This window comes from Elgaria multicarinata, chromosome 9 (assembly GCF_023053635.1).
Source record: "Elgaria multicarinata webbii isolate HBS135686 ecotype San Diego chromosome 9, rElgMul1.1.pri, whole genome shotgun sequence".
NCBI classification, from domain to species: Eukaryota; Metazoa; Chordata; class Lepidosauria; order Squamata; family Anguidae; genus Elgaria; species Elgaria multicarinata.
In genome coordinates this window covers 15,566,721-15,580,986 of record NC_086179.1, presented here as the reverse complement: position 1 = coordinate 15,580,986, position 14,266 = coordinate 15,566,721, and the positions used below count along the sequence as shown (strand labels likewise).

The 14,266-nt window shown below is 38.7% G+C and overlaps 1 protein-coding gene across 1 annotated transcript in view; it reads left to right on the top strand.

Annotated features, from left to right (window-relative positions):
* AEBP2 (AE binding protein 2) overlaps positions 1-14,266 on the top strand; it is a 42,132-nt gene that overhangs the window by 14,964 nt on the left and 12,902 nt on the right. The window contains exons 3-5 of the mRNA XM_063134803.1: positions 1,802-2,009; positions 7,926-8,033; positions 8,643-8,829. Of these exons, the coding sequence (XP_062990873.1) occupies positions 1,802-2,009; positions 7,926-8,033; positions 8,643-8,829 (503 nt within the window). The remainder of the gene's footprint in view (positions 1-1,801; positions 2,010-7,925; positions 8,034-8,642; positions 8,830-14,266) is intronic.

Genomic DNA, 14,266 nt, shown 5'->3' with positions numbered 1-14,266 from the left:
TCTTGTGTGTCTTCATGTGGTCTTCCTTGTTCATTAATCGGGGAAACCATCATCTTTGAAAATGTGTATCTGCTAACTTCCACTTCTTCTTTCCTGACAAATGCTGTTCCCTTCAGCATTGCTTCAGTTTTGAATTAAAATACTTTTAAGGACCCTTTGGGATCTCTGCATTTTATATAGAAAACCCAGAGATTTTATATAGAAAGCAAAGATAGATCTAACTGACAAGTAATTTATAGGTGAGGCCAGTGGTAGAATGTCTTTGGAAGGAGATGTGGTGGAGACAACATTTGGTGGATGTCATTTTGTTGAGGTGTAGGGTAGGAATCCAGTTTCTGTTCTCATTTCGCTGGTTAACTTCTAAAGTGCAGCTTAGGCTAATAGGCATCAGTCTTCGGAGATATTGCAAACGTTGATCAATTATTTGGTAAGAATAAGTTCTAATCTTTCCAAAATGGAATATGCAGCTGCTTTTCTGTACTGTGGCTTGAAAGCTCCAGAACCGTTAGGGAAAGAAGATGGTTTTTTACAAACAACTGAGGCAGTGATTCTCTTTATTCACAAAATGGTTCTCTTGAATGTGTTCAACATCTGTCAGTATGCAAGTTAACATATATCTAGAAATGGACTGCGATGTATATAATAGCTATTTACTTACATTTGTATAGAAAAGTGACTAATATATATTACAACCATCTATAATCTGAAATTAAAACAATAAACATTTACAGTAAAACACCACAGATAAACAATCAGTAAGACACCAGTCATTTATAACCAGTAAGCATCCAGGAGCACAACAGATGCAGATTAAAACTCTAAACAACAATGTAAGGAGGGAGAAAAAGTGAGATAGAAAATGTTGCTATGGCACTACCTGCTTCTGTGCAGCCCTGGTCCGAACATCTATGTAGAATATACACAGTGCAGATCTCAGCCTGAAAAAGGTTCCCATTCCTACCTTTTACCTCATACCTCTGCAGTTCTAGTTCTGCCTCACGCTTCCGACCTGCTAGGCAAGAAAATAAAAATAAACTCAACTGGGAATAATAGTTTTCTCTCCCTGGGACAATTCTGTGCAAAGTCTGACCCACCAAGCTAAATGCATTTCACCAGGGGCTCATATATAAATGTTTTCCCTCCTGCCTGCGTACACAGCGAATATAGGGTAGTTATCACACACCAGTCTGGCCACAGCATAAAAGCGCACTTGCCCTGCCAATAGCTGTGGGATTGTTCCCGGACAGTGTATCCTCTGCTGCTGTAGAAATATCCCCCTTTGGTTAAAGTAGACAATTTGAAGAAAAACTGAGAGACAACTCAAGGAGAGAGGGACCTCTCTCAGAGTTTCAACAAGCATGTAGATGGGGATGATCTGGGAGACACTGGATCATTACACTTCCAAAATGTTTTTGATTAACTCTCTCATGAAAGGTTCCTGAGTAAACGCAGTAGTCATGGGATAAGAGAGTTTTCGTAGAATCTTTGGAAGTTCTACCCTTTTGTGAGCGAAATATTATGTGATATTTGACACACCGTGATTTCCAGCGGAGATTGAGACTTGAGTAATAGTTATTTTATATTCAAAGGTTAAACACGCACACACACAAAACTAGTTTGGGTGTATTCAGAAACAAAACTCACCAACGTTTGTCTCATAATGAATGTGCATTTGTTTATTGTGAGTGCTGGGATTTAAGGTGTTGCCATTTAAGTTGAAATATATATTTCCTTGAAATCTGATGCCTTTATTGAAAAGATAAGGCTGATAATTAACTCATTCTTTTCCCCCTTCTTGTAGCATAAGCAGTACCATAATGGATGTAGACAGCACAATTTCCAGTGGACGTTCAACTCCAGTTATGATGAATGGACAAGGCATTACTGCTTCATCAGCAAAAAGTATTTCTTATAACTGCTGTTGGGACCAGTGCCATGCTTGCTTCAACTCCAGCCCAGATTTGGCAGATCACATTCGCTCCATACACGTAGATGGCCAGCGAGGAGGGGTTGGTTTATTTTCTTATTGCTTTTCCATGGTGTCTGTACTATTTTGAAAATTAGCTATTGCTGCTGTTAAACTACATCTTTTATGGGAAAAGCTGCATAATTATTGTATATACATTTTTAGAATACTTTAAATATATTTAGGTCAATGAACTTTAAAAGAACAGCTGCCTAAAATAAGCTTGATGTAGACACAGGAGTGATAATAGATGAAGGGGGCAATGGAAACAGGGACAGAGAGAAAATTACGTATTTATTTCATTTGCACTTACTTAGCCTGGTTATTGTAGGGTATTGGGACAGTGGGGTCGTCCAAGGCCTTCATGGAATAGGTGGATTTTGAGGAAGGATCTCATGGAAGTAGGAGAACCGCCCAGAGAGCTTTGGCTATTGGGCGGTATAGAAATGCAATAAATAAATAAAACAATAAGTGGCACATAGGCATATTTAGAGGCAGTACTAGGCGTAAGGGGGCAGCAAGGGACAAAGGACAGAGTCTTTCAGAAGCGTGAGAATGATGGAACATGATGAATGGAGGTCACAGGTAGGCATGTGTCAGGATATAAAAGTAGAGAGATTGTGAGGGAGGCGAGCAAAGGAATGTACGATTTTGAAGGTAAGATAAGAAGCTCCTACGAACTGACACAAGCTGCTTTTCCAACTAGAGGAAATGTCACATTAAAATGTGTGTGTAGGAGAGTTAATAAAATATTCACACTTTCCCCACAGAGGGTAGTCTTTATGCTGTCTAATGTGGAGATGATGGAATTGGTTTGGGGCTCTGGTGCTGTGACTTTCGGATGAACTCATAGTCTCTTGTTCATTCAGGGAAGTAAATGCTATTCATATTTATGGTACACTAGTGGGATAGTGCAACTTCAGACTCTCAAGAGTGGTGTTACTCTGACAGTATATAATTTCACTGACAGCTGTGTTGTATGAGAACGTAATCTAAATCATTTGACTTTTCCATTCAACTATTTGGTTTCAGAAAACAAGTAAAATCTTGAAAAGGTTCACAGTTAACCTTGAGTCAATGAGTTAGTTTCAGAGCAAGATGTTACTGAATTGCAGATTTAAAAATACTTATCTCTACTACCTGATATAACAAATTCTCTAAAAATTTAATCTGACTTGATAGGCCAGTTTCCCCCACATCTGTTGTGATAGGAAATTTCACATATGGCTTTGTTTATGTAATCAAATAAAACTGATTCCTATCCCCTTCCCTGCCTGATAATTTTGGTTAAGCAATCCCTAAATGCCCTATCTTGACAGTATTTCTTAGGAGTAACTCTCTCTCAGAAACCAATAAAAAGTTTTTTTTTCTGTTTTTATAACTTAGGGTGTAATCCTATGGGATCCACCCTGGGTACTCATAAGTCTCCAAACTCAAAAACATATGAGTACCCAATGCAGAACATTGTAGTAGATGGACAAAATCAATCAGAAGTTTTTGGGAGGGGGAGGGAAAAAGGCTAGGGATGACTGGGGATACCATGTCCCCAGTCTCCTTCCATCCCTGCCCCTGGGAACACCCTCTTCCACCCTCTCTCATTTGTCAATTTGTGACAGCAGCTGGCGCGTTTTTTGCTGCACTGCCCGCGAGAGAGGAGGCAGGGAGTGCAGTTTCCTAGCTGAGTGCTCGGAGCCCTGTTCTGAGCTTGAAGCCAGGAAAACCAAATATTCTGTGTCCTCCAGACGCTGTCTAGGGGGCATAGGATTTTACTCTCTTAGTGTGGTGAGATGTAGACAGGCTGGCAAACTTCCCATCAATCATCGAATAATGCAGGCCAATTGTGATACTGCTCTGGTGCAGATGTAACACTGGCTCCCTGTAACTGATGGTTTGCAGATTAGGAGCCAACCACCTTAATACTCTTGCTGTTGGTAAAGCAAAAATTACAACTTCAGTGTTACCTCCGTGTAATTTGCCAGCAAATGCTTTTCATTTTTGCTAGTGAACTGAAACATGTAGTGCAAGATATTCTCCATTCCTCCATTGCCTACTCTACACAAGTGAAATGCTTTAAATTAAAGGCAATGCTACAACAGCTGTTCATCTAAAACTACTGATGGCATTTATTGAAATCTTAGAGAAGGATAGCCTTTTTTACCTATATTATTTATTTCATTTCATTTCTGTACCACCCCAATAACTGAAGCTCTCTTCTTGGTTCACAAAAATCACAGACCACAACACAAGAGAGTAACTTAATTAGTTACTGTAAGATACTGGACCTGATTAAAAAAATAACTGATATAAATGCCCCATCATATGCCATCAAATGCATAGGAGGACAGCCTGAACCTGGCGCTGAAAAGACAACAGTGTTTTATATCTATTTAAATGTAATCCTAACAATAATAATAATAATAAATTTATTTATTTCCCGCCTCTCCATTTTGATCGAGGCGGGGAACAACAATAAATGGTAAAATACATAAAACTGAATTAAAACATAATACATATTGTTAAAACATCCTAAAATTCCACTAGATAGGCCTGCCGGAAGAGATCAGTCTTTATAGCTTTCTTGAATGTTAGTAGACTGTTAAGTTGACGAGTCTCCTCCGGCAGGCCATTCCACAGCCCGGGAGCAGCAGAAGAGAAGGTCCTCTGGGTAACAGTTGTTAATCTAGTTTTTGCTAGCTGAAGTGTCATCTTACCTAAATGGTAAGGATTGATCAACTTGCTTGTATTTTGCATTCTCTTAAATACAACTTAAATCCAAGAATGTTGTTTTCACCAAAGTCATGTTCATATGCTCCATTTAGCTCATTTTTTGGGTACTAAGAAATGTCTTTAGTGGAATTGATTTGTTCAGGCACATCCTCTGGGTAAATTAAATATCAATTAAATAGACTCAAGAGGCCTCCTAGTTCAACAGGCAAGACTTTGGATCTTAAAAGTACCACGGGCATGCTGTTCTGTGATCCCAATATGCGATTTATCATTGGTAAAGAGCCTAAAATGTTCTTAGGCTGGTACAGAGATTAAACCTGCCTGCAGGCTCACAATCTAATTAGACATGGTACAGAAGTAAAAAGGAAAGAAAGCAAATTCTTGAAGTTGCTGAATCTGAAGTATGCACACACACACACAAGGCTGATGGCAGGAGCCAGAGTATGTTCCCTTCAGTTCTGTAGTCTGGGAGCAACTGGTAGGTGGAGCTGAGAGTTATTTGCCCTTCTTTGCCTGAAAGAAAACTGCTGCTTCTCTGGCTCATTAATGGGGCAAGGCTGATCTTCCCCTTGCCGTGGTGTTCTTGGGGTGCGGCCCCCAAAGTTGCCATTGGTCCCCTGGCCAGTGACAGAGGCCATAATGTGTGCCCCAGAACAATGAAAATATTGCACTTCCAGTGGGCTATAAAACCTATTTCCTGCACCATAATAATTTGAGTATAATTTGGGTCCCCAAAATCAAAGAATAAGTTAAACTCTCAAACAATATTTATTTGTTTTTATACTTTCTTCTCCACGGCGTTCACTCCAGGGGCTTAATTTTTAAAAAAAACATGGGCCATTGAGTGGACCTACTTGCTTCTCAAATAGTGTATGGCATACACAGTTGTAACTAATTAGCTAAATCTATTTCCTGTCCGCCTTTCTGTTCCTTGGCCTTGGGAACATGAATATTTATAGCAATTTCAGTGAGAATTTTGCCATTTGCGGTTGAATGTTATTACAGTTCATAAGAAGAATGGCCATACATTGTTTTTAATGTTCACAGTTTAATCTTTTTAAACCACCCAGAGGGCTTCGGCTATGGGGCGGTATATAAATGATGATGATGATGATAATAATAATAAAAATACATTTCTTGTTATCCACACAATTGCTTACAGGAGTCTTCAGCATCAGTTTAGCTTACTAGCCAGCCATTTTTTGGTGTGTGCTTCCCACAAAGACCTTTGCTTCCCATGTCCTCTGGTATGGGCAGAGAGCTTGTGAAAGAGGTGGGAATTTTCTCACTTCCACTGTGTAAGGAGAAGATAAGCCACAACTGAAGAGTATCCTGTTGTTTCTTATCTTCTCAAAACCACAGGGCAAGTGGGAGCATAAGGTAAGGTGAGGAGGAGATATGAACTGCTGGTGTCCTTCTCCCTAGAGGGCAAGGGACACCTGCCACTCAGGACTGAGTTTGTGGATGTCTGGTTACTTTAGACTATTTAGAATGTTTTAAGGCAGAGATCCTTATTTGGGAATTTGCAGCGTGATGAAGCCAGGTCAAGGCACAGCACCTGGGTTTACTGGTTGTATTTTGAATTAGTTTGTGCTCCTTTTAAATTAGTTTGTGCTGTTTGCACCTACGGTTTAGATTTTTGATCTGTAACTTGGAGTTCAGAGGCAACATGTTTTTAACATCCTAGCAGGTGTAGAAGTGGAAAAATAAATGGAAAAAGATACTTTTAAAATAGAGATAACTGAACCATTGGGTATTCATCTCCAGAGCCAGAATATTTTATAGAAATTCATTTCTAATGAAAGACTGGTGGGAGCTTGTAACTACACAGGGGAAGCGGGTTACAAGCAACCAAATTCTAGCTATGCACAATTTCTGTGATGGATCATGAACTGTGATTGACATGCTGAAGAGTGTCTGGAAGCTTCAGTTGGTGCAAAATGTAGCAACTAGGCTGCTAGCAGGTGGGACTAGATTACACCTGTGTTAAAGGCCTACATTGGTTACAAATTGCTTTCTAAATGGCTTAGGACCAGCTACCTAAAAAAACACCTGTCTCATAGGAATCTCTTAAGCTATTAAGATCTGGAGAAGAGGCTCTCTTGAGGGTACCATTACCCTCAGAGTCCTGTTTGTCAGGCATGCATGAAAAGGGCATTCTCCTGTGAATAAATAACAAATGAGCTGGTTTCAAAGAAAAAAAGAGCAGTTGTTCCTGAAGACTCTGGTATCTTTTAGCTTGCCTCAGAGAATATTTGTAATGTATCACAGCTGCCTTTAAGAATGCAAGAAACACTGTTTTGGGTTAGACCAACCATCTGTCTAAATTGGCAAGCAACTTCGGAAGGAGTGCATGGTGGTGATACATCTCCCAAACAATTTTACCATATCCCTGCATCTTCTAGCTAGATAGCTACAGTCTAAACTTGAGGAAAGAATCTTAATACCCACTAGTTCTTTGTTTGCTGAATATGTCTAATCCTTTCAGAGTAGCTCCTCACGTTGGTGATTCTTAACAGAATTATTTGGCTATGAATTCCATAGGTTGGCCATCGCAAGTATTTGCTCATTCTAAAAATTATCCTTGTAAGCTTCTCCTGCTTTTCCATTTTATTTTATTTTTAATTTCCCATTTTTAACAGTTGAATCCATTCTATTACCAAGTTTCCATAGAAGCCATTCAGTGGGAATTTTGAACTTGATTTTTTCAAAAAGCCATTGACCCTGGCCTTAGATCAGTTCCTTCCATTGTGATGGTTAGTTTCTTAAATATGACATTTGCAAGCATATGTTGACTTGAAACCTCCTGCCATATGATGCCTATTTCTATTTTGATTACTAATTTTGACGTTCCTCATTTATATTTGCCCATGGAATGAAGTCACAACAGTTGAATGTAGTGTGTCAGTAGTAATCTTTTCGACTTTTTTCTTAGAAGGCATGGTTGAGTAGGGCTGGCATGTTAAGACAGAGCAGAGTTGTGGCTGTTGGTAAGAGCCAGACATTGGGGTTCACACTGAGTAGTGTTAGATGTAAAGGTTTGCATATTCTTTCCAAACTGAAATCTGTCCTATTGTCTGAATTAAAACTGTCAGACTCATTGAATTAAAAAAAAGACACTTTACTTTGGAGTCTTATTACTTAAGCTGAGAGCGTACCAGAGTTTGAATATTAAAAGCATGCAACAAGTGGATGTTCATCCTACCTTAATAGCTATGTTTTCTCTTACCAGGTATTTGTTTGCTTATGGAAAGGCTGCAAAGTCTATAACACACCGTCAACAAGTCAAAGTTGGTTGCAGCGGCATATGCTGACGCACAGTGGTGATAAACCTTTCAAGGTAAGAGGCCTTCTAGGGCAGGTCGAATAAGATCACCAGAGTTCCCAACCAACAGCACCTTAGCTGGATTAAGTTTGATAGACTTTCCCTCGTTTCTGTGTGCTCATTATCAACTTCTGTCCTCAGTTTGAAGGCATAGAAAACGTTCAGATAAAATGTGTCCCCAGCTCATACGTTATCCTGAACTAGATTATTTTGTCAGTTTTCTTCCACAAGTCAGTTTAGCAAACTGGTTCTGTTTTGTTTCAAGTAGAACACATGGCTTTTCTATAGGCTCAACGTCTCTTGAAAAGTTACACCAGTGCCTAACAAAACTAGGAAAAGATGTACGGTCATTAGAACAGATTCAGTGCTCTAGCAATTGGAAGTCAAGTTTGATTAAACTGTCATTCCTTGTTCCACGCACAGTGCTGCTTTAGGTACAATGGAGGGGAATAATTATTGTAATAACATTTGGATTCAGTATTCTCCTGTTTGAAATAAGTATCTACTGAATTTGCTGTAATCCCCTTATGAAAAGAACAGCTGAAAAAGTAAGACTGAATCAACCACTCTTCTCTTGTGTGCAATGTTGGCTTAATTGAACATTTCCAATTTTGTTTTCCTTAGTGTGTCGTTGGAGGGTGTAATGCCAGCTTTGCTTCCCAGAGCGGTCTGGCTCGTCATGTGCCAACACACTTCAGCCAGCAGAATTCTTCAAAAGTTACCAATCAGCCAAAGGCAAAAGAAGAATCTCCTTCTAAAGCTGGAATGAACAAAAGGCGGAAGTTAAAGAACAAACGGAGGCGCTCTTTACGTAAGCACAAGCAACTTCCATAATTCTCTGTGATCATAGAATAGTAGAGTTGGAAGGGGCCTATAAGGCCATGGAGTCCAACCGCCGGCTCATTGCAGAAATCCACCTTAAAGCTTTATTACCTTTAAAACTATCTTTTCTGACTGCTTTTAGTTAATGACTCATTTTTAGTTAATGACTCTTCCCCATCCCTTGACAAATCCCCTTATTTGCAGCTTTGGATTTAAGATCTTACTCTGTGGAACATAAAGGAGATAGAGATGCTTATACCAGGATAGTGCCGACATTCGTAGAAGCTTGCTTAATTAAAAATCTGATGCTTGGTACTGTCAGAATTACAACAGATGAAGGGCTAGTTTTATTGGATTTCCTTTACCCAACAGAATGCATTATGCTTTATTCTAATCCTTAGAATAAACAAATAAATGATTCTGGCATCAGCTCTGCATGATAAAGGGGTTGGAAGACCTGGGTAGTGATCTACAAGCTGCTTTACATATGTGCAAATGCTTAGGGTCTTTCCACTCATCCACCCCTCTTGCACTACATTGCACTACAGCATCTTGCATTTCATTAAAGGATGATTCTAAAGTTTGGGTATGGCTTGCCAGGCAATATACAACTGTTGTTGTTTTTTTAAAGGAAAAAGTATTCAGAAGCCCCATTGTACTTTTGGAGCATGCTGCATCATTCTCTAGATGGCAGCTTTGAGCTTTTTTGATGTAAAATTGCAATTTGTATTACCAATTTTTTTGTAGGGTATGGGCAGTGTCCAATCAGACACTAGCACTTCCCTGGGGTTTCCAGTGAATCCTAATTCACTGTGTCAGCTAATGCTGTTGGAACTGCAATAGAGTACCTTATGTAGCGTAACACAGTGTCCGGTTGGATACTGCCCTATTTTTGAAACGAGCTTGCTCGGCTTCGTCCATTTTCTTCTGCTGCCCCTTACGCCTGGAACGCTCTTCCAGAACATTTGAGAACTACAAGTTCAATCGCAGCTTTTAAAGCTCAACTAAAAACTTTTCTTTTTCCTAAAGCTTTTAAAACTTGATGTTGTGCGGACTTTATACTGTTAGTTTTACCCTACCCTGTGCCTGCTTACCCTACCCTGTGCCTGTTGGCATTCTCTTCCCCTCCTTATCGTTTTACTATGATTTTATTAGATTGTAAGCCTATGCGGCAGGGCCTTGCTGTTTACTGTTTTACTCTGTACAGCACCATGTACATTGATGGTGCTATATAAATTAATAATAATAATAATAATAATAATAATAATAATAATAATAATAACCTTTTCAGGTCCTGAGGTTTAAAACAACACAAACCATAAGACCTGACTTGAAAACAAACTTTGTAGAAGTTATGCTAATGTGTTAAATTAAATTCACTTGTATAGATGGAACTTGATGTTTCAGATCAAAACTATCTGCATTGAAGTTTAATGCACATAAGCTTGTTCTTTGCGATATCCATATGTGATATTGCGACTTGTAGATATAGAAGCCATCTACACATATAAGGCTGTTCTGATCTTAGAAAGATTTACACAACTTTTGCAATTGCGGTTAGTTTATGTGAATAAATTTATGTATTTATTTATTTTATTTATTTGTTACATTTATATACCGCCCCATAGCCGAAGCTCTCTGGGCGGTTTACAAAAGTTAAAAACAGTAAACGTTTAAAAAGTATACAAAATTTAAAAACATAAAAACAACAGTATATAAAAAGGAGACAAAGTGGAAATTTTGAGGGGATATGAACTCCAGGAGCAAAATTTTGAGAATAGACTTACAGGCATACCACTCTGAATAGACTAAGATGTTTCACGATTGAGTGGGACCCCTGAAAAATGGAAGGGTATCTGTTCATTCCTGGATGACTGACATGTGGCTAATTGTAACACCATTTGAGTCAGAAATGGGATGCATTAAAAGTTTTATAGATGTTAGCCACGCCAAAGAAATTCGTAAGGCTTTAGTACAGGGTTGGGCTACTTGTGGATGAGGTCCTCCATTCTTAGCCAATGTAGCCAATGGTTAAGGATGATGGGAGTTTTAGGTCAAAACCTCTGGAAGGCTAGAAGTTGCCCATCCCGACTTTAGAAGATTGGATGTGTGAAGGCCTTTGTCGGGATGGTGCCAGTTTATGCTGCAAGAGGGTGAGAATGAAGATTGCATTCTCCCATCAATGGTCGGTGTTAAAAAATGGATCATAGTGCTGATGTAATGTTTAGCCATGGTTAAGGCTAGCAAGAAAAGTCCTGGAGGAATTCATTCTAAGGCGATGGGGGAACCTGATGCTACTGATGGTTCACTTCCCATTTTCTTAACCACAGCTAAAAGCTCTTCAGTCTTCTGCCTGCACTGTTCCATAGGGTTGGCTCAAACTGAAAAAACCTCTTGTGCATTTGTATCTAGGTGAAAAGCTTGCTTAAGCTTTATTTTTTTAACTTTTTTAAAGGAAACTTAACTCAAGTGAAATGTTCTTACAGGGTCTTTTACCTTTATTCAGAATTCCAACATCAATTGCGCTGTTTTGGGGGCTCATTTGAAGAAACTTTTCTAGAAATATTCTAGAATATTTTCTAGAAATATTCTTCTGCATATTTGTTGTCATTGATTCACCTGCATTACTTTGTGGTTGCTAGAGCAGGAGTATTGCAGTTCTTGTGGGTTGTTTTTTTTTTTTTTTAAATATTATTCTGCCCATTCTGGCAACACCTCTGTATTTTCTATTATGCAGTTCTTATAGTGGTAATGAAAAAAAACACACATTCTGATTATGCGGTATTTGTAATTTTAAGTGTGCGATTATAAGACTTTGAGAAGGAACTTCCAGTCTCATTATTTATGAGCTTTTAAAGTTCGTGAGTGTGTCTGTTAGGATCCAGCGAAAGTGCTACCTTCTTTGGCAGTTGCTGCTGTTCTGATTTGATTACTTAGATGAGCACAAATGTAAACAGAGCATAAAGCAAAAAAAAAAAAAAAAGAAGGTAAAATTAACGTTGTGGAGATGGATCCAACGAAGGTAGACCAGTGCTCTGCTCATGAAACTTAGGCTTTAGCTAGACCTAAGTTTTATCCCGGGATAGTCCCTGTTCATGTAAATGACACACAGGATATCCCGGGATTGTCCTGGGGTCATCCCTGTTCATGTAAATGACACAGGGGATCCCGGGAGCAGGCAGGGACGACCCTGGGATAAACCTTAGGTCTAGCTAAGGCCTGAGTTTCCTTTGCTCCTCTCTTCTTCAAGCCTTTCCCGCCCAGCTTCCCCTAAGGATTGATGGAGATCCTCAGGAATGGTGTTGGATGGGATATGGGGAGCTGCAGCAGGGTGGGGAATTTGAAGTAATTTAGCAGGGCTGTCTTGTGCAAATAGATATACTCTTCTTCTTCCACAAGATGTCTCCTGATCCAAGCCAATGTCTTTGGATAAACTGCCAGGCTTTGAACTGGTTCATGCATGCACATTCCACACTCCTTTCCTGGAGCTTCATGTGATAACTTGCATATCTGAATCAGCCATCATAAATTAACACCGCATATAGGATTTTCCTGTCCTTCAACATCAACTTAAACAAAATATATCTTAATTTGGAGTGAGTTCACATTTTTGGCTAAGAGTTGTTGAAATGATGTGTATGCATATGTAAGAGAACCTTGACTGAAGCTTCCTTCAAAAAAACTTTAAAAGTTTGCTATTATATGCAATCCACTGTTACCAGCTGATTTTGATTTACACTCGGCTGTACCACTGGTTCATCTTCCATTTTGTTGGGTATGTTATATATCTACCAAAAGCGGGGGAGCATTAACGGAAATATCCAATCAGATACTTTTATCTGTGCTTGATTGCTGTTTATATTATCACTGTTGTCAGTGAAAAGAATTTACATAGTTTTAGATCAAGGCCAGGATTCAAAGAACTGTGCAACTTGCTCTGTACCCCCATGGGGGATTTGGATTTTCTTTTTTGCATACCCCTTTAGATAAAACTTGGTGATGAATAATCCATATTTTAGGTCAAACACTTATGCTGGAATTAAAATTTTAGATTTACAAACATAGTATTGTATGATTCAGTGCTTCTGTATAAAGACATAAATATTGGCAATATTCCTGTTTAAGGTTTAGCAGTACAGCCTGTCTCAAATCCACTATACTTGATTTGCCCAAGTGGAAGTTGTATAAGGCTTCATTTCAGTTCAGGGCCTATTTATTGCTAATCATACTTTTTAATTATTGGTCTTGTGGCAAACAAGTAAATTGGAAATGTAAACATTGTCCCTGTATTTCTGGTTAATTTCATCATCCCTGTTTTGAATTACTTGGCATTGAACAGTTGCTTATTCGTGCTATATAAATCAGCAACCCTCTTAGGTTGAGGGAGTAAGCTTCCTGCTGTTGCTTAAAAATATAGGGAATCGATATTTAAACTGAAGCATGTGAAGTAACAAGAAGGTGAACCACCCAGAGAGCTTCAGCTATGGGGTGGTAATAATAATAATAATAATAATAATAATAATAATAATAATAATAATAATAATAATAATAATATGATGTTTTGAATCTACTTTTTTAAAAGAAGCTTGTATCAAGTTTAAGGCTTAGATTACAGTTTTGAACCCCAAGCTGGGGTTTAAAAGCTTGATTCCTCATTTCCCCCTTTTGCTTCCCTTACTGCTGCAATAAATAACAAGTCAGAAAATATATTTATTGTCTGTTAGCTTGTATTGTGAATGAAAGAGCTGTTCTTTAAAGATGAATCAATGTATTTTCTCCTTTTTCTTGCTGTAGATACCTTCATAGCCAATTGCATAAGCAGTCACATGGATATTTGCTTCCCTGAAAGATATTAACCATGTTTGCTCAGTTATATTTCTGCCCTCAGATTCTCTGTTCCCAATATACTAAGACTCAGTTTGAGATCACGCTCCCTGCAACCTTTGCTGAGCTTCACTTTCAGTTTTGCAGTTTAGCAATAACCGTGGTTGTGATGTCCAAAATGGCAATGTGTGGTTAATGCTTGCCTTCCCTCCAAGCCAGAACTGGAAACCACTTATTGCAGCAAACTATGGTTAGCACTAAACTGAAAGTAAAGCCATGCTGGGAGGAGAAGTGTGGCTTGTTTCTCATCTTCCAAACCATGGTTTGGAAAATGGTTTGAATTGTGCTTAAGACACTCATAGAGTTCGTTAAGTAGAATTTACAAAGCACTATAAAGTGGGCATCTGCAGTTTTTGTTCTGTGTCTCTTGACAATATTTTCAGTTTCTAGCATTTTTAAAGCAAATTAGCATAGTGTGAATGAAAACCCTCAGTACATAGAAGATGCATCATTCACAAGGTTCTTCACATTCTTGGAGGGTGCCTCATTTGGCACCTGAGCTGCATTTATTTTATGTAAAATGTTTCCACATACTTATTTTG